This window comes from Prionailurus bengalensis, chromosome A3 (assembly GCF_016509475.1).
Source record: "Prionailurus bengalensis isolate Pbe53 chromosome A3, Fcat_Pben_1.1_paternal_pri, whole genome shotgun sequence".
NCBI classification, from domain to species: domain Eukaryota; kingdom Metazoa; phylum Chordata; class Mammalia; order Carnivora; family Felidae; genus Prionailurus; species Prionailurus bengalensis.
The window spans coordinates 28227716-28245330 of NC_057354.1; the positions used below are offsets into that span (position 1 = coordinate 28227716).

At 48.9% G+C, this 17615-nt stretch overlaps 1 protein-coding gene across 2 annotated transcripts in view; it reads left to right on the plus strand.

Moving 5' to 3' along the window:
* Nucleotides 1-1432: 1432 nt before the first annotated feature.
* The window catches only part of PSMF1 (proteasome inhibitor subunit 1), a 47014-nt gene continuing 30831 nt past the window's right edge, over nt 1433-17615 (plus strand). The window contains exons 1-4 of one of the 2 annotated variants that reach the window (XM_043602697.1): nt 1433-1574; nt 6096-6239; nt 12576-12728; nt 14119-14201. In XM_043602697.1, coding sequence (XP_043458632.1) covers nt 1569-1574; nt 6096-6239; nt 12576-12728; nt 14119-14201 — 386 coding nt within the window. In that variant the 5' untranslated portion in view covers nt 1433-1568. Of the gene's footprint in view, nt 1575-5905; nt 5989-6095; nt 6240-12575; nt 12729-14118; nt 14202-17615 lie in introns of those variants that run through there. The other variant, XM_043602698.1, reaches the window with a different exon arrangement.

Genomic DNA, 17615 nt, shown 5'->3' on the forward strand with positions numbered 1-17615 from the left:
AGCAATGAACCGAACAGACACAATCCCAGTGCTCACGAAGCTGATGTCCTAGTTAGGGGAGCAACAGGCAAAACTTCTGGCTTTTCAAGGTGAGGCTGGTCACCCATGCCACCTGCCAGGCCAGGTGGGGCAAGTGTCTGATGCAATTTTGGGGCCAGGGCTAGACTTGGCTGAGGTGGGGGCAGGGGAAAGGATCAGGACTAAGTCATTGAAAAGATGGGTATATGAAGATGTCTGCTGAGGGAAGCGGAGGATTCTGGGAGGAGAATGGTCTCAGAAGGGGCAGAGCAGACCCTCTGGGACCACTGGGACTGGAGTTTCCTGAGGACTGTCTCCCCTTGGGGTCAACAACACACAGAGTTACAAGCAGGTATTTCCATAAGTGATGATTCTGACTGCACTGAGGACACAGCCTGCTGTGGGGTCCCCAGTCTAGGGCTCCCCTGAACCTTCCAGTACAGGACAAGGGAGATCTGCACCTCACCCTGCACGGCTGCCCTGGGTGGGCACTTGGGCGGGCCCGGGCGCCCTCTTGTGGCTTCTCTTGTCTCTGCAGGGACCCCTTGCGTCCTTGAGTTTGGAGGGGCTTCCCATGCTTAGACCATTTCTCTGTCCCCAGCCTATACCTTAATGGGGCACCTGGGTGGCTCAGTCGGTTGGGCGGCCAAGTTTGGCTCAGGGCGTGATCCCGCGGTGCTTGAGTTCGAGCCCCGCATCGAGTTCTGCGCTGACAGCTTGGAGCCTGGAGCCTGCTTCGGATTCTGTGTCTCCCTCTCCCTCTGCCCCTTCCCCGCTCATGCTCTGTCTCTCAAAAATGAATAAACGTTAAAAAAAAATTTTAACGAGACTAAATAAGACAATACTGGACAATTTGTCTGTTAAAGCCTCTCTCCTATCCCCATCCTGCCTGCCATTTTTCAGAATGACTTGCCAGCAACATTCCGGGTTAGATGCAGCCAATGGGAGGCAGCGGAAGCACCTTATTGCTTCTCCAGTAGCAGCGGATTCAGTTTCAGTTCAGTTTTGCAGCCACCTTTGCAGATTTTTCTCTGAATACTGCCTCAGGACAAGAGGCAGCTGTGATCATTGCTGGTGCTCTCCTGCACTTCCTGCAACTTCCAGACTCTCTGAAAGCTGGAGGCAACTTTCCCTAATCTTTATATTCCAACCCATCCAGCGGGTTCCAATACTGAATATTATTAACCTGGGAGGGCTTCTTGGAGGAGGTGAGGGTGTTGGAATGATGCTAGGCCACAAAAGCAGAAGGCTTCCAGTGTTGAATAATTCCACCGCAGTGCCCATTTGGGCCCTGCCCTTCAGCTCACCTCTTCACAGTTTCCAGGGAGACAGTTTCCAGGGAGCTTGGAATCCTCATATTGATGTCACTTGGTAACCAGGAGCTGGTGGCTGCAGCCACCTCTCACGTTCTTTCCATCATCCTGGGCCCTCATCTCTGGCATGGGCTCTGCACGGCCCAGGTAGGGGAGGCCCAGCTGGGGAAGCACCTTCTCCCTGCTTCCCTTCTCAGCCAATCACAGGCCTCACAGGGACCACCGAGACTCTTGTTGATGGTGGTAAGTCCACAGAAAGTGCCAGATGGACCAGGGGCGGGGCACCCTCAACCTCCAGACCCAGAGGATCCTCCCGTTTGTTCTCATCCATGGAGTACCCTGGGGTTCAGCGTGGATGGAACATAGTCCTGGCCCGAAGGGCTCCCAGCCTAGTGCAAGAGACAGAGCGTACCTCATTGTTGCAACACGCAGATATTAGCATCTGTTACATGCTGCCGGCTGGGCCGCAGACTAGCAAAGGTGTGGCTCATCCTTGGGTGGGGAGGATAGCAGATGCCGTGGTATCCAACTCACTCCTTAGCAGTCACCTCTAAGCACCAAAGGCTACTTCCTCTAAACTCTGCAGTTCTCTACCTGAAGGCTTTTCATGCCCCCAGAAGCGGCCCTCAACCACAGGGAGTGAGTGAAAAAAAATCAACTTAATTCTCTCACCCTCCTTTGGGACAAGTCTAGGATGTGTGTCTCCCAGAGAGGCTGGACGGGACGGAGCTCAGGTGCCCAGAGGTAAAGGGCTCCAACACCTAACACCTCCTGGCCACTTCCCAGTCTCTTATCCCCACCCTTTTGCTGCTATTTCCTGGAAGCAGCTCCCAAATAAGCCATTCAAATCCCTGTCTCAGGTTGGCTTCTGAGGGAACCCAGACTGGCACAGGAAGGATGATTTATTACAGGGAAACAAAGTTCTGCGAAACTCACGTTATACCTAATCGTATGCAAAGCAGTGGCTGACCCAAGGGATGGGTAGGGGAGCTGTCTGCCCGGGTACAAGCAATGAGGGGGGCTGTTGTCTGTAAAAAAGTTAAAAGCAGTAATTTAGGGGCGCCTGGGTGGCGCAGTCGGTTAAGCGTCCGACTTCAGCCAGGTCACGATCTCGCGGTCCGTGAGTTCGAGCCCCGCGTCAGGCTCTGGGCTGATGGCTCAGAGCCTGGAGCCTGTTTCCGATTCTGTGTCTCCCTCTCTCTCTGCCCCTCCCCCGTTCATGCTCTGTCTCTCTCTGTCCCAAAAATAAATAAACGTTGAAAAAAAAATTAAAAAAAAAAAAGCAGTAATTTAGCTGACCAAAGGCCCGTCTGCTTTTTATTATCACTATAAACCGGCCATTATAATAAGCTTCAATGATAAAATTCTCCTCCCCCGTGAGACTGATGGCTCTTGCTGTCCCATGTCCCCTCCTTGGCACCCCACTGATGCCAACTGCACTGAGGACAGAGAAATTGATTGTGGGCCGAGGAGATGGGGGAAGGCCTCAGGCAGGAGGCAGCATCGATGCCCTAAGCACACAGCACTACCTGCATTTCACACCTCCACGCTTTGCATATGCCATTCCCTTTTACTGGGACACCTTTTGTGCCTCAGTTCTCTCCCAATCGTCCATTATGATGCAGTGCAGTTGGGTATCTCCTCCTCCAAGAAGCCCTCCCTGACCCCCAGCCTGAATTAGATTGCCTCCTCTGGGCTTGCACAGACCTCCAAGTGCCCCTATGTCATGGCAGTCTTCACACTGGGTTACCTTTGTGAGGTTGTTTTTTTTTTTTTTTTTTTTTTTTTTAATCACCAGACTGTGGGCTCCAAAGTGTCAGGAACTACAGCCTGTTCATCTGGGGCCTGGCTCACAGTTGACACTTAGGAATGGGTCTGCCCCTGGGGTACCTCTGTGCAGTCCGCGGTCTGCATCCCCATCCATGGCAACACAGCCTATGGAGGTTTAGTGAACGAATGAATGGGTGCATGGGTGGAATTTTCAATAACCGGGGAAGACATTTATTTTTTTTTTATTTAAAAAAAAAATTTTTTTTTTAACATTTATTTATTTTTGAGACAGAGAGAGACACAGCATGAACGGGGGAGGGGCAGAGAGAGAGAGAGAGAGACACAGAATCGGAAGCAGGCTCCAGGCTCTGAGCCATCAGCGCAGAGCCTGACGTGGGGCTCGAACTCGCGGACTGCGAGATCGTGACCTGAGCTGAAGTCGGAGGCTCAACGGACTGAGCCACCCAGGTGCCCCTTTGTCAGCATGTTTAAATTTTTTTTTTTTCAACGTTTATTTATTTTTGGGACAGAGAGAGACAGAGCATGAACGGGGGAGGGGCAGAGAGAGAGGGAGACACAGAATCGGAAGCAGGCTTCAGACTCTGAGAAGTCAGCGCAGAGCCCGACGCGGGGCTCGAACTCGCGGACCGCGAGATCGTGACCTGAGCTGAAGTCAGACGCTTAACCGACTGAGCCACCCAGGCGCCCCCCGGAGAAGACATTTAAAGCAGAAGAGACAGAGCAAGTAAAAGCAGGGAGGCTTGAAAAGTGCAGAGCTTCTCAGTGGAAGGGGTGAATGGTCTTAGGCCACAAGCAACATAGCTCAGGACTCCATCACCTTCAGCACCACCCACGGTGCGGTCAACATACCTGCAATCTACCTCAGACACTTAGCTGGAATCCCTGCCGACGGGGTTCGAGAATCTGGGTGTCCCAGAGAAATCCTGGGAACAAAAACATGTGGAGTGGCATGGGGCCAGCTAACAAAGTGAGGGGTGAACTGCAAAAAGGTGAGACCGGCCCCATTAAGTTGAGCCCACACCAATAATTCATTCACGTAGCATTCATTCATCCATTCATTCATTCAATTAGTGTGTATTGAGCCAGGAAGGCACTCAGATATACCTGTGCACAAGACAGATATGATCTCTGCTCCCTTTTTCACAGTCTAGTGGGAAGAGAGTCATGAAATTAACAAGCAAGCAAATAAATACCTGATATAAGGTCAGGTTATGATTAACGCTTTGCAGGAAAGAAAGCAGGGTAAGGAAGGGATTAAAGAACAGAAGACATGGGGTGCCTGGGTGGTTCAGTCTGTGAAGTTTCTGACTCTAGATTTTGGCTCAGGTCATGATCTCATGGTTCGTGGGATTGAGCCCTGCGTGGGGCTCGGCACGGACAATGCGCAGCCTGCTTGGGGTTCTCTGTCTCCCTCTCTCTCTGCCCCTCCCTCACTCGCACGCACACGTGCACCCTCCTGCTGTCTCTCTCAAAATAAATAAACGTAAAAAAAATATATAGAAGAGGTTATCTTGGATGTAGCGTCAGGGAAGCCAGGGAAGTGAGAGAAAGAGTCACTTAAAATGAAGGAGCAAACCACGCAGATGTTTGAGGAAAGAACATTCCGGGCAGAGAGAGCAGCACATGCAAAGACCTGGAGAACAGAACATGTGGGAGAGGAAACCTGGTTAGGTAGCTACTGCAGTAGTCCAAGTATGGGATGCTAGAAGATCAGATCGGGGTGGAGACCGTGGAGGCAGTAGGAAGTGGTCAGATTCAGAATACATTTTGAGGGTAAAGTTGACTAGCTTTGCTTTTGAATCAGATGTGGGTGTGAGAGGATGGAAGTCAACGTTATTGCAGCCAAGAGTGCAGGGGATGAGAAGAGAGTTGGAGGGGATGATGTCAGAGAGAGGTAAGGGTGTGTGTGTGTGGGGGGGGCGCAGACCATATGCAGGTTTCCAGAGATCATAGGGAGGACATGACTCTCCCTGAGTGTGTTAGGAGCCCTGGGAGAGTTTTAAGCAGAGGAGGAATGTGACTTGGCGTGTGTCCTAACAGAATCTCCAGTTGCAGAGTGTAGAACAGACTTTGGGAGACAAGAGATGAACTCGGGCAGTTCAGAGGTTGGTGCAGACATCCAAGTCAGAGGTGATGGTGGCTTGCTATAGGGTGCTGACTAGAATCGGAAAACTGAATTTACTTGAGCAAAAACAGTAAGCGGATTTCGAGGGTGATGTAGAGGTTTGGGCACAGGATCCAGCACACAATAAACATTTAATAAACTTTATCCTGGGAGCCAGACTGCTGGGTCCCGGTACCATCTCTGCCCCCTCATTGTCTGGCTGAGTCATCTCGGGTCAAAATCACCCCTCTGTAAAACGGGGCTACCGTTAACGCTAACTGTATAGGGTTGGGTCGTGACGCTTAAATTAATGAATACACGTAAGGCATTTAGAATAATGGGGCACGTAGCAAGCATTGCATAAGTGCCAACTATTATTATTAATATATTTTAGTCATATTTCATAAACTCTTCCTCCACCAGCATATGCCCACCCTATTCTGAGGATGGGAAGTCGGTGGCTCAGAACAAGGTAGCCTCTCCTCGAGGACCTAACCTAGGATCCCGCGTGTGTGGCGATCTCTCCAACTCCCTGGAGAAAGGAGATTCCTGTTTTAAAGGACCGCGCCCCGCCCCTCCCCGCCCCGCCCCGCCCCTCCCCGCCCCGCCCCGCCCCGCCCCGCCCCTCCTGCGAGCTGCGTGGCGGAACGTTTAAGCGCTGCGCTCGGGTTTCCAGTCGGCGCGCTGGCGCAACGGGTCAGGCGCTTGGAGTTACTTCCGGCGGCCGTGTTCGGCCCTCGGGCGTCTCCATTTTGGCCGCAAGTGGGGCTAGGCCAGGGCGGGCGGAGCAGCGGAGCAGAGCCCTCCGCGCTCTCAGGGCCGAGTCGGCTTACGGCACTCCCTCCCTTCCTTCCTCCCTCCGCCTGCAGAAGCCGGGGGAGCGCATGGCGGGCTTGGAGGTACTGTTCGCGTCGGCGGCGCCGGCCATCACTTGCGCGCAGGACGCTCTCGTCTGTTTCTTGCACTGGGAGGTGGTGACGCAAGGCTACTACGGCTTGGGAGTCGGCGACCAGGTACTCCAGAGAGGCAGCCCGGGGTCAGGGTGGTGGTGGTATGGTGGTGGATCCAAGGTCCGGAGTTCTGGTCCAGAGCTCCTGGCCCTCCCCCCGCCGGAGTCCGGGCCTTGGGGCTCCTGGAACCTTCGGTATAGACAGCGGGTCGAGGAGCTCCTCTGCTATCCCAGCCCAGCGCCCCTCAACACAGCTGGGACAACATGATTTTGGAACCCAAGGACCAGAAGCTCGCTTCAGCATAGCCTGGCAGCCTCCCAGGCCAGGATCGTGTGGACCTGACGCCGAGACAGGGACGTAGCTCCCCTGAGCACTCCTCACCTGCCTGAACTCCGCCAAGCTCCTTCCCTCATAGCGGCGGGGGGGGGGGGGGGGGGTGCTGTTCCTAATATTGCACTCGAACCTCCACCAGATATCTGAGTCCGAGCACGTTTATGGGGGCCCAGAGAACATACACACCCTTACCGTTTTACTGAAGGGTCCCGTGCAGTCTCCTCACCGCTGTCATCCCCAGCTCAGGTTCTGGGAAACAGTCCCCCCCCCCCCCCCACAGGTACACACCTGCACCCTGCATGTGAGGGCCAGGTAAGGTTACCTCCTCAACAGCTGCCCTACAGGGTCAGCCCCTCCTGCTCGCAGGTCCTCTGACTGCCTCTCCGAACTGGGGGCCTTGCCCTCACACCCAAAGAGCCCCGGGATTGCTAGGCCCAAGCGCCTGCATAATTCTTTGCTGGAGCCTTTGTTCATCTTCTCTGCCCCTGCTTTGTGGCTTTCACCCTCCACATCAGCTTCCTGGTGAGAACTGGGCTTGGCCCCCTTCCTGCCCCTTCAGTTCGGCAGAGAAAATATCCTCCCAGCCTCACTCCCCACATACACGTAGGATTCCAAGCCTGCCCCTTCCTGTCACCGTTCTTCTCACCCTCGGAACCTGCATCAGCTCTGGGGAGCGGGGCACCTCACCCCTTGCATCTCTTATGGTGAGATTTTTAACCTTCTTCTCATTTTTCACTGCTTCAGTTCTCAAACTCCCTAATCCTGAGTGTCTCAGGTATACACTTAGCATCTCGGGTTTTCCTGTCCTGACACAGAGCTTCAGGGATCCCTCCTTAAATGCAGTTTGCACATCCTGAGCACCGAGAGGCAGGCACTCCCTTCCACTCCCTGCTGCCCCATTCCACCGTCCTGAGCAGTGAGCCAGACCGCTGCCCCATCTCACACTTCGCACCCACCACCGGGAGTCAGATTAGAAGTACAAAAACTGTCATGGATGTCTGGCTTTTCTTATCCTCCTAGACTTCAAGTATCCCATGGGGACCCCAGATACACACTTAGCAGCTCCATCCCTGCTCCCTTCCAGGCTCACACATACTTCGTCCCTCATGTGGCATCTAGGACTGGAGGTACGGCTGGAAAAGAAGGGGCAGCCTCACACACACACACACACACACACACACACACACTTGGAAGCAGAAACCATGTTTTCCTCCCAGATAGCTCAGTTCTGGGCCTTTCGGTCCATCTTGCACTTCACTTCCCTTGCCTTTCAGCATTCAGGCCTTGGGACCGGGTAGAGATGGCGCCCCGAAGTGTCAGTCTCCCCCCTTCTGGTGCATAGCGGCCCCAGGAGAAGCTGTTGCCTCACTTGCCTCACGTCACCTTTCTGATCTTGAATGGCTCTTCCACTTGCCCAGTCATGTCACCTCAGCGTGGCCTGGGAAGTCCAGGCAGCTGCTGTACAGGATGGTGCCGAATGCAGTGGGATTGGAGAGCAGAGGGGGAGGAACACTTATTTGGTCTGGTCCTGTCCTTGGGGCTCCTCGGTGGGCCTTCTGTTTCCCTGACCCCTCGCCCTGTCCTTCAGCTCTAACAGGTCTGCCCTACTCTCTGCCCCTCCTCATGGACCTCACCTGGTTTACTTCCAGCTAGCCACTTCTGGTCTGACAGTCAGAATCTGTCCCCCCAGAACAGGAACTTGTTACAGAGGGCCTGTGTGACTCCCTTCTCCCCATTTCACAGGGACGTATCAACACAGCAGATCAGCTCCCAGCATCGTCCCTTCACACACCCGTCCACAGCTCTGAATTGCTTTGACAGCTTAGGGACATCAGTTCCTATAGGTCATTGCCTCCTTCGGCATCCTCCCCTTGCCGAATTTTCAGGTGAACTGTGCAGAAAGAATGCGATCTCATTCTAATACTGGTTTAAAGAACAGAAAAGGTCCTTCACTGATTCCTAAAGGTCCATCTAATTCCACTGTGTTCATGGTGCCACGTGTTGAGTTCATACAGGCCAGAAAAAGCTGCCAGCCCCAGATATCTTACGGAAGGCCAGGGAGGGTGGGGAGGAAGGTTTGAAAGGCACTGCCCACTGTCCATGTGTCCCCCGCCCCAGTGCTAAGGCCTGCGTGCCTTCTGGGGATGGGTGTTTGTATTGCACACTGGTGTGTCTGCTTCTGTGCCCTTTGTCACAAGTGCTGCTAAAGCTCACATTGCACTTCCCCTTCTCTAACTGCTGCTTGAGTCAGCGTCCCCTGGAGCAGAAGGCCTGTAGAGAGGCATCTTTCCTATCAGTTTATTTAAAAGAGGGTTTAATTGTCTGCCTTGAGACCAGCAGACTCAGCTGAGACCAACAGTGTTTGCCATGCCTGGAGGATGTTCATGTTGCCTCTCCAGCCACCTCCTGCTCCCCACCCTTCTAAGGGTGATAAGAGAGAGGAAGGTCCTGGAAGTATGTGCCTGATCGTTTAGCATATTGACAGTTAAATACAAAGTTGTCTGCTTTCTCTTTGGTTTTATCTCCTCTTGTTCAGGGAAATTGCACATGTAAAACTTGGTTAGAGTGAGGCCATTGGCTTCAATAAAAATTGACTGTTTGAATTTGGAGCACTTCCTCGAAGTGAGTGCCGCTCCTCCTAAGAGCTTTACAGAGGTGTCAGGTGGGTCAGGTAGCAAGGGGTTAGAGATGGCCATAGGTAGAAGTCAGAGAATCTTGTTTCCTGTTGGAGGAATCTAAAGATTTTGACCATAGAGAGAAAATGCCCAAGATGATGTTTGTGTTTCTTTGGGTGGATTTTAGCCCAGAGACCCTGGGATGAACTCATGGTCACTGAAGAATGCTTAGGATTTTGCCTAAGTGGACAACTATCTTTACTTTCTAGGGGCCAGTCTGGTGGACCTGGCTGGGAAAAATCTTCAGCCATAGACCAAGCAACCAGGAGCACTGAAGCCCAAACCCAGCTGTGCACCTGACTTACTGTGACCTTGGGCCCTTCCCAGCCCCTCTCAGCCCTTAAAAATTTCACCTGAGGGTGTTAAACTGTATAACCATATACTTTGGCTACTTTCCAGCTGCAGCTTTCTGGGGGGCCCGATACTGATGTCAGTGTCTAGAAGACAGTTGAATGCCATGTTTGGCCTGATTATCACCAGGGCCAGTCCCTCTTGGTCCCACCTGTTTTTCCCATTATCAGGGCAGTCCTTGGGCTGGTACCATCAGTTCCCCGGCAGTGAGAGACATAGGAGAGTGAGCCTAATGAATTATCTATACTCCGAGGAAGAATTCTGGTGGGTTAAACGCCGTAGGTGGTGGATATAAACATAAATTCAGAGGCCTCTGACAGAACAAAAACGAGGCATGTTGTCAAATTCTTGGCTTCCAAAGTAAACCGTAAATCCACGGCACTAAACCTATTAACAGGAAATCTACCCGGTTGGATGTGGGGGATTGTTTCTGTTCATCACTTAGTGGAGTGTTTTGATTCGTTTCACTTGCGGTTTTTGTCACTCTCGTTTCTTTGCTTCAGGCCTGTGAGTTTCCTTGTCATCCAGCCAGCTTTTAAACCATGCCAGTTGCAACATCTTAAATTGTATTGGGGACCACTTCCCCCTTTGGATTCCTGAGCAACAAGGGTGACCAAAGAGGAGAGGCCCACAATTCTCGGCCTTTGACCTCCCATTGTCCTTGGTGTGTGTAAGGGCTGCGGTGCCCATTTTTGTGTTTTGCTGTTGTTTTTCATCTTTGGTCCAGCTTCTCCCAACATACTCTCCTGAGTACAGAGCTTCCCAGTCAGTCCACTTGCTTGTGTTTAGCCACATAAATAGGTATCCATGAAAAAAGTATATAGAGTGTTTTTGTGTGTTTTAAAAATTTTTTACATGAGTGATGCCTAGCTGTAAATCACATTTTTTCTTAATTTTTAAGAAAAGTTTAAGTTGTATTTTTGACTAATATCTGTATGATGCTACAATTTGATCTAGTTTGTTTCTTGTAACTCCTATATAGTATTCCACTGTGAGCATATCTTTTCATTTCACCTCCACTTTGGTGCTCATGACAAGGTTGTGACGAAGATCCCTTGTCATGACCCCTGTGCTTTTGTGCACAGGGTTTCTTCCAGGAAGAGAGGTTTGGGGTCATAGGGTGTCAGCTTACCTAATTGCACCAAATACTGCCAGATTGCTTTCCAGAGGGGTTGTAGGAATGTAAAGGGCCACCAGCGGTGTCTGAAGGTTCACATTCTCCCCACACCCACATGAACACCCGGCAAAGAAAAAAAAAAAGAAAAATGGATAATACCTGTCTGATGGTTGTAACCTGGAATCTCGTTATTTCCACCTGTCCTTCTCTGGATGCTAGTCAAGTTTTTAACGGCCCTTTATGTACTGTTATCTGCCGTTATCTTTTGCTTGTTCATATCTTTGGCCAAATTTTCAAGTGGGTTCCTAATTTTTATTGTTCATTTTCCAGGCATTCCCTTAACGTGCTAGTTATTAATCCTTTTTCATTTGTAGCCATGGCAGAGTGGCTGCCTGTTAGTGTTGCAGTGTCTGTTGTTGAGCAGAAGCTTTAAATTTGGAACAGTCTCAAAGATAGTACTTTTTCTCATTTATGGATCTCAAGAAATCTTTCCCCACTTGTAAATCACTCTATTACTGTAGAAATAGTTTAGGGCTGTCTGAGTGGCTCAGTTTGGTTAAGTGTCTGGCTTTTGATTTTGGCTCAGGTCCTGATTTCACGGTTTCTGAGATCGAGCCCCGGGTCGGGCTCAGCGCTGACAGTATGGAGCCTGCTTGGGATTCTCCCTCAGCCCCTTCCCGCTGCTCGCCATGTGCATATATATGAGTGAGCACTCTCTTCCTCTCGAAATAAACATTTAAGGAAAAAGAAAGCTTGGGGACACCTGGGTGGTTCAGTAGGTTAGGCATCCAACTCTTGATTTCAGCTCAGGTCGTGATCTCACAACTCATGAGCTCGAGCCCCATGTTGGGCTCTGTGCTGACAGCGCGGGGCCTGCTTGGGGTTCTCTGTCTCCCTCTCTCTGTCTGCCCCTCCCCTGCTTGTGCTGTCTTTGTCTCAAAAATAAATAAACTTGAAAAAAAAGAAAAACTTGATCTTTAAAAAAATAGTGTAGAAACTGCTTCTCAAACTTTAATGTGTAAGAGGAAAGTCCTAGAGTTATTTAAAAAGAAAAAGAAGACATCACAACTCACAGTGATGCGTTTTTACACACACCAGCTTGGCAAAAATTTTTAAATTGGACAGTGACGGGGTTGCTGACCACGTGGAATACAAGAACTCCTATGTTGTTGGTGGAAGTGTGAAATCAGTACCTCTTTGGAAAACAGTTTGACTTTATGTCATAAATTAGAAGTTCTTTCCTTGTACGCACTCTGTGGAAGTTCACTACGTGCGTGCTAGGACGTGTGTACACAGATGTTCATAGCAGCCTCATTTATAACAGCCAGCCTGTACACAGTCCAAATATGCATCCCCACCGAATGCATACCTTGCGGCGTGTTCACGCAGCGCCACACTGTATGTAGCTGTGAACTTCACGGCAGCGGGGTGCTGTGTAATGGATCGTATGTGGTTAAACACTCTGCAACAGATGAATCTCAACAGTATCAAACGACCACCACAGTAGCCTGGACGAGAGTGCACTAGAATCTTTATTTTTAGGTAACGTTTTGGTGCTCCTGTTACAGATGGTCCAGGTTCTGAACTTTGAAAACTGCTGCCTTAGAATTTCATAGTATCCCTTTAGAAGATTGGCCTGATTCTTGGGGAGGGAGGTGGAGAGGACATTATTAGTAAACCCGAGGCTACGGATTCTGGACAGGTTCCAGTACTGTGTCACAAAGGCAGGCAGCTACAAGGCAGAAAGCACTAGAGCAGGAGCCCAGAGATAGATCCCAGACCTCTGACTTGGGCCTTTTGTTTCTGTTGACCTCCATGTCCTTAACCTGTGAAATGAGGGAGTGGGATTAGATTATCTGTGAAGTCCTTCCTCGCTCTGTGCTCTGAGGTCGTCATCTCCTCTCAACCCTGGTGTCTTCTCAGCCGGGTCCCAATGATAAGAAATCAGAACTGCTCCCAGCCGAATGGAACAGCAATAAAGACCTGTATGTCCTCCGGTATGAGTCGAAGGATGGGTCCAGAAAGCTCCTTGTGAAGGCTGTCACCGTGGAGAACAGCGTGATCATCAATGTGCTGGTGAGTCTCGGGGACATGTTGGTATCTGCTGGTGGGAGCACACGTTGTGATCACCTTTGTGTAGCTCATTTAACAGTACAGATCAAAGGCCTTAAATGTTTGTGAGGCCTTTATCCAAGGGATCCTACTTTTGGAACTGAGGCAAGAATCCTCAATATAAAAAAGCTTTGTGTTCAAAGATATTCACCTTCTGGTTTTATCAAGGGAGGGACTTTTCCATTACTGGGGAATGATTATGTAAATTAGGATAAATCCGTTCACTGACAACAGAGGAGGAAAATGCTTATTGTAGGCCCAGAGGACGACTATTCTTTGGATAAGCCTAGCTCTCTGCTATCCTGGAGCCCTTACGTTTCTTATTTCCAGGGATGGGAAAAACTTCCCCTCCACTGTGGGCCACCTCACCCGCACCCTCCTCTCTGCCTTTAGCCCCTGCTAACTCCCTCCCGTTTTTCACTTCCTCAAAAAGTACAGTCCTGACTACCTACTCTCACCTGCCAGAAAAATCTAAATTATGCCTCTCTACTTCATCATTTTATTTCCTTGCCTGGTACCTACCACAGTTTGTAATTAGGTATTTAGTGTTTGTATTCTGCCACTGGACTGTGCACCACAGGGGCAGTGAACTCTTGTTAAGTTTGTCCTGGTTGTCTCTGCGTGCTCATAGAAAAGTACCATGCAGTCTACATACATTCCCATGTAAAGATATACTTTATTTGTTTTAACTACGAGGTAGTCTCTAATAACCATAACGTATTTATCCCTTTCTGTTTCGATGAACATTTAGATCTTGTATCAGACAGAGTTCTTAGTAAAAAAATAACAAAATTGCCTTAGGTTAGTTTAAACAGATTGGGTTTATTAAAAGAGGTGGAATAGTTCACTGAATTATTAGAAAGGCTAGAGAAACAGGTTCAAGGCTGGGCTTTCAAGACAGTCCCTCAAAACCAGGCCGTAGAAACCACTGCTGCTGCTGCCGCTCCAGGCATTAGATGCCAGCTGATGCTACAGGCCCTCGGCACCTTCTCGTGAGCCACTGGTGTCTCTGTGCCTCCCCTCTTTAGCAAGATGTCTGCCCCTGGCTTTTCCATGTTGCTGCCTCCAAGTCAGAGACGTGCATCCATTTGGCACCTCAATTACATATCTGTGCCCAAGCTACAAAAGAGCCTGGGAAGTAGGTTTATTGGGCTCTGCCCTAGAAAGGCAATATTCCTAAATCAGAGAAGCCCCCTCTGCATTGGAAGTATTTCGCGTATTACAGACATCCCTGGTATGTTTCTTTGCTCATGTATATTTCCTTAAACTGAGTATTTAATTGTTGTTCTCCACCCACCCACCCATTAGCCCAGAAATCTCCCCAGTCTTTCGTTTTCTGTTTTCATTTTTCTAGGAATGTGGCTCACAGCAGGTATCAGATTTGACACTGAACTTGGATGATTATGTCGATTCAGAACACCTGGGTGACTTCCACAGGTACTTCTAAGTGATGGCTTTTCCCTGGGAAAAAGACGAGAGAAACAATGGAATAGGGCAGAGAAGTCGAGAGAGTCAAGAAAGGTTAATAGAATGGTCTTTGTCTCCTGGGCACAGTCACTTCTCAGTTCTCTTTTCTGTTTTTAATTTATTTTAAGAGAAGATTCACATGGGAAGTGCCACGTGAAGTAAAGTGATGTAATCAAACGTCCACAAGTGCTACAGTGGCCACAGGGGAGCGGTGGGGTCAGTCAGAAGAGGGTCCTGGAGAAAAGGTGCACCTAATTCGATCTCCGCTTCCAACTTTGTTTTGTTTTGAATGGACTTTATTTTTTAGCGCAGTTTTAGGCTCACAGTGAACGAGCGCAAAGAGTTGCCATGAACACCTCCCCCTCCAACCACCCCCACACGGCCTCCTTCACCGTCAGCGTCCTGCACCAGAGTGCTCCATTTGTTATATGGAAGAACCTCCATCAATACACATCCTCACCCGGACTCCATAGTTGACCTGCAGGTTCACTACGGGGAATGTTGGAGTATGTTTGCTTCTCTAAGAAACTGCCGTGCTCTCTTCCATGGTGGCAGTACCATTTCGCATTCCCACCAGCAACGTATGAGAATCCCTGTTGCTCCACAGCCTTGTAAGCGTTTGGTGGTGTCGGTTTTGCAGATTTGGCCATTCTTTTTTTTTTCTTTTAAAAAAAATTTTTTTTTTAACGTTTTATTTATTTTTGAGGCAGAGAGAGACAGAGCATGAACAGGGGAGGGGCAGAGAGAGAGGGAGACACAGAATCAGAAGCAGGCTCCAGGCTCTGAGCCATCAGCCCAGAGTCCGACGCGGGGCTCCAACTCACGGACCGCGAGATTGTGACCTGAGCTGAAGTCGGACGCTCAACCGACTGAGCCACCCAGGCACCCCCAGATTTGGCCATTCTGATAAGTGTATGCTGGTATCTTGTTGTAATTTACAGTTCCCAAGTGACACATGATGCCGAGCATCTTTCCATATGCTTTCTTGCCGCCTGCACATCTTCTTTGGTGAGGTGTTCATTTGGGTCTTTGGCCCATTTTTTCATTGTTCTGTTCTCTTACTATTGAGTTGTAAGAGTGCTTTGTGTATTTGGGGTACAGTCTTTTATCATATGTGAGTTTTGCAAATATCTTCTCCCGGTCTGGCTTATTTTCTCATTCTCCTAACGTTTTATTTTGAAATTTGCTACCCCACAGAAAGGATGGTTTGTAAAAATATTACAGTGAACGCTCGCATACCTGTCATCTCTATTGACCAGTTTTTAACGTGTCGCCACATTTGCTTAGTTTTGCTGTGTGCTGTTCTGTCCTTGAACCACCTGAGAATTATTTCCACACTTTGTGAACCTTCACCCCTAAGCTCAAGCAGTATCTCCGTATTCATCAAGGGCACCTCCTATATAGCCTTAACACAGTTATCACGCTCAGGAAATGAAACGTAGATATGTGACTGTCCTTTAATACACAGTCTGTTGATATTTCTGCGGTCATCCTGGCGGTATCCTTTTTAACTAGTCTTTTGGCTCTTTGGGGGTTTTTTCTTACCCAACCAGACATCACATATTGCATTTATTTTCCTGGCTTTTTAATTACTTTTAATCCAGAACAGTTTCCTAGATGTTTATTTTCCATGGTTTTGGTATTTTTGAAGACTTGAGGTCAGTTGTTGTGTAGGAGGTTCAGATTGTTTCCTCGTGATCAGGTTTATTAGGTTATTTCCTCCTCATTTGATTCCGGTTGAACATTTTTGACAAGAGCACCCCATAGGTGAGGCTGTGCTCTCAGGGTGTTTGCATCAGGCATAGACGTCTGTCTTGTTGACTTGGTTCATTTTGATGACTTGGTTAGGACAGCGTCTGCCAGCTCTTTCTATAGTGAAGGCATCTGTTTTCCTTTGTGTTTCATAAGCGATCTGCGGGATTATGCTAGCAGACCATACTGTCTCTTACCCGGTAGTTTTGGCATCTGTGGATGATTCTCGCCTGAGTCAGTTACTACAGTGATGTTTGTAAGGCAGTAATTTTCTACTCTAATCATTCTAACTACATTTATCAGCATTTTTTATAAAAAAGAGTTTTCTATTCTCCCTGTCCCTTTTATTTCTTTCAAATACCAGTGTAGACAATGGATTCTTTTTTATTCTAAGTTATGGTCCATTTCTATCATTCTTTGGATGCTTCACTTGTTCCAGAGTTGACCAGTGGGAACCCTTTCAAGCTGCCTCTTTGTCCTTTTGACATGTCCCCATCACTCTTAGAGCGTTGCACACTTTCTGGCACAATAAAATATTCCCGCCTTCCCTTGTAATTTCCTTGTCCCTGCCTTGTAATCAGCCAGTTTTCTAGGGAGCCATGATTTCTGTTAGTGGGGAATCGTATTTAACAACCAAAATCTGGGCCCTGAATGTGCTCATTAATACAAGGATACTATTGCTTCCAGGCCCTGTAGATTAGAATAGAGCTTGAAAGCTTTTTCCTTAAAGTCTTATCTTAAATTTTAAACTGATGCTTTCGTTTTTAATCTAACACCAAGGGATTCTTAACTCTCTTATTCCGTACTTGTATCTCCTTCTGTGGTGTGGACCCTGATTTCAACAGCATCAGCATATTTACTCATTTGTTTGATCCTGAAGTACACACATAGTTTCTGAACTGCGACATCAGTGCCAACGAAGAACAAATCAACCAAGTAAAGTTCCAAGTATAATTTCTTTCCAATTCTTTTGTCCTTCAACTATGTCCCACTGAGGATGTTATAGTCAGAGTATTGTGTTCAAAATGTACTTAGATTAATGCTGCTTTCTCCTTAAGTGTAATGACATTGTCTGTTACATAGTCAGGCCCAGTTATTTCCACTTTATTCCATTTTAGGGACTTTGTTGCCATCCTGATCAGCCTCCTTGGTTAGAGGAAGCCTGGCATCACCGTAAATTCACAGTCATCAGAACTGCCTAGAAACCCTGTTGTGTTTTTTTTTTTTTAGTGTTTATTTTTGAGACACACACACACACACACACACACACACACACTGACCGGGGGAGGGGCAGAGAGACAGAGGGAGACACAGAATCAGAAGCAGGCTCCAGGCCCTGAGCTGTCAGCACAGAGCCCAACACGAGCTGTCACGAACTGTGAGATCATGACCTGAGCCGAAGTCGGACGCTTAACCAAGCCACCCAGGCACTCCTGTGTTGTATTTTATTATATCTAACCCCCTCCACTCCTCTCAGACTTCCAAATCACCTGCCTCCATCATTGTCTCTGCCCCCTTCCATGTGGCCCTTACGTGAGGAGATGCCTACTTCTGTTCCTGCTTACCACCTTTCAGTCGATTTCCCACCCAGTAGTCGGACCAGCCTTTTAAAACAGATAATAAGATTGTGGC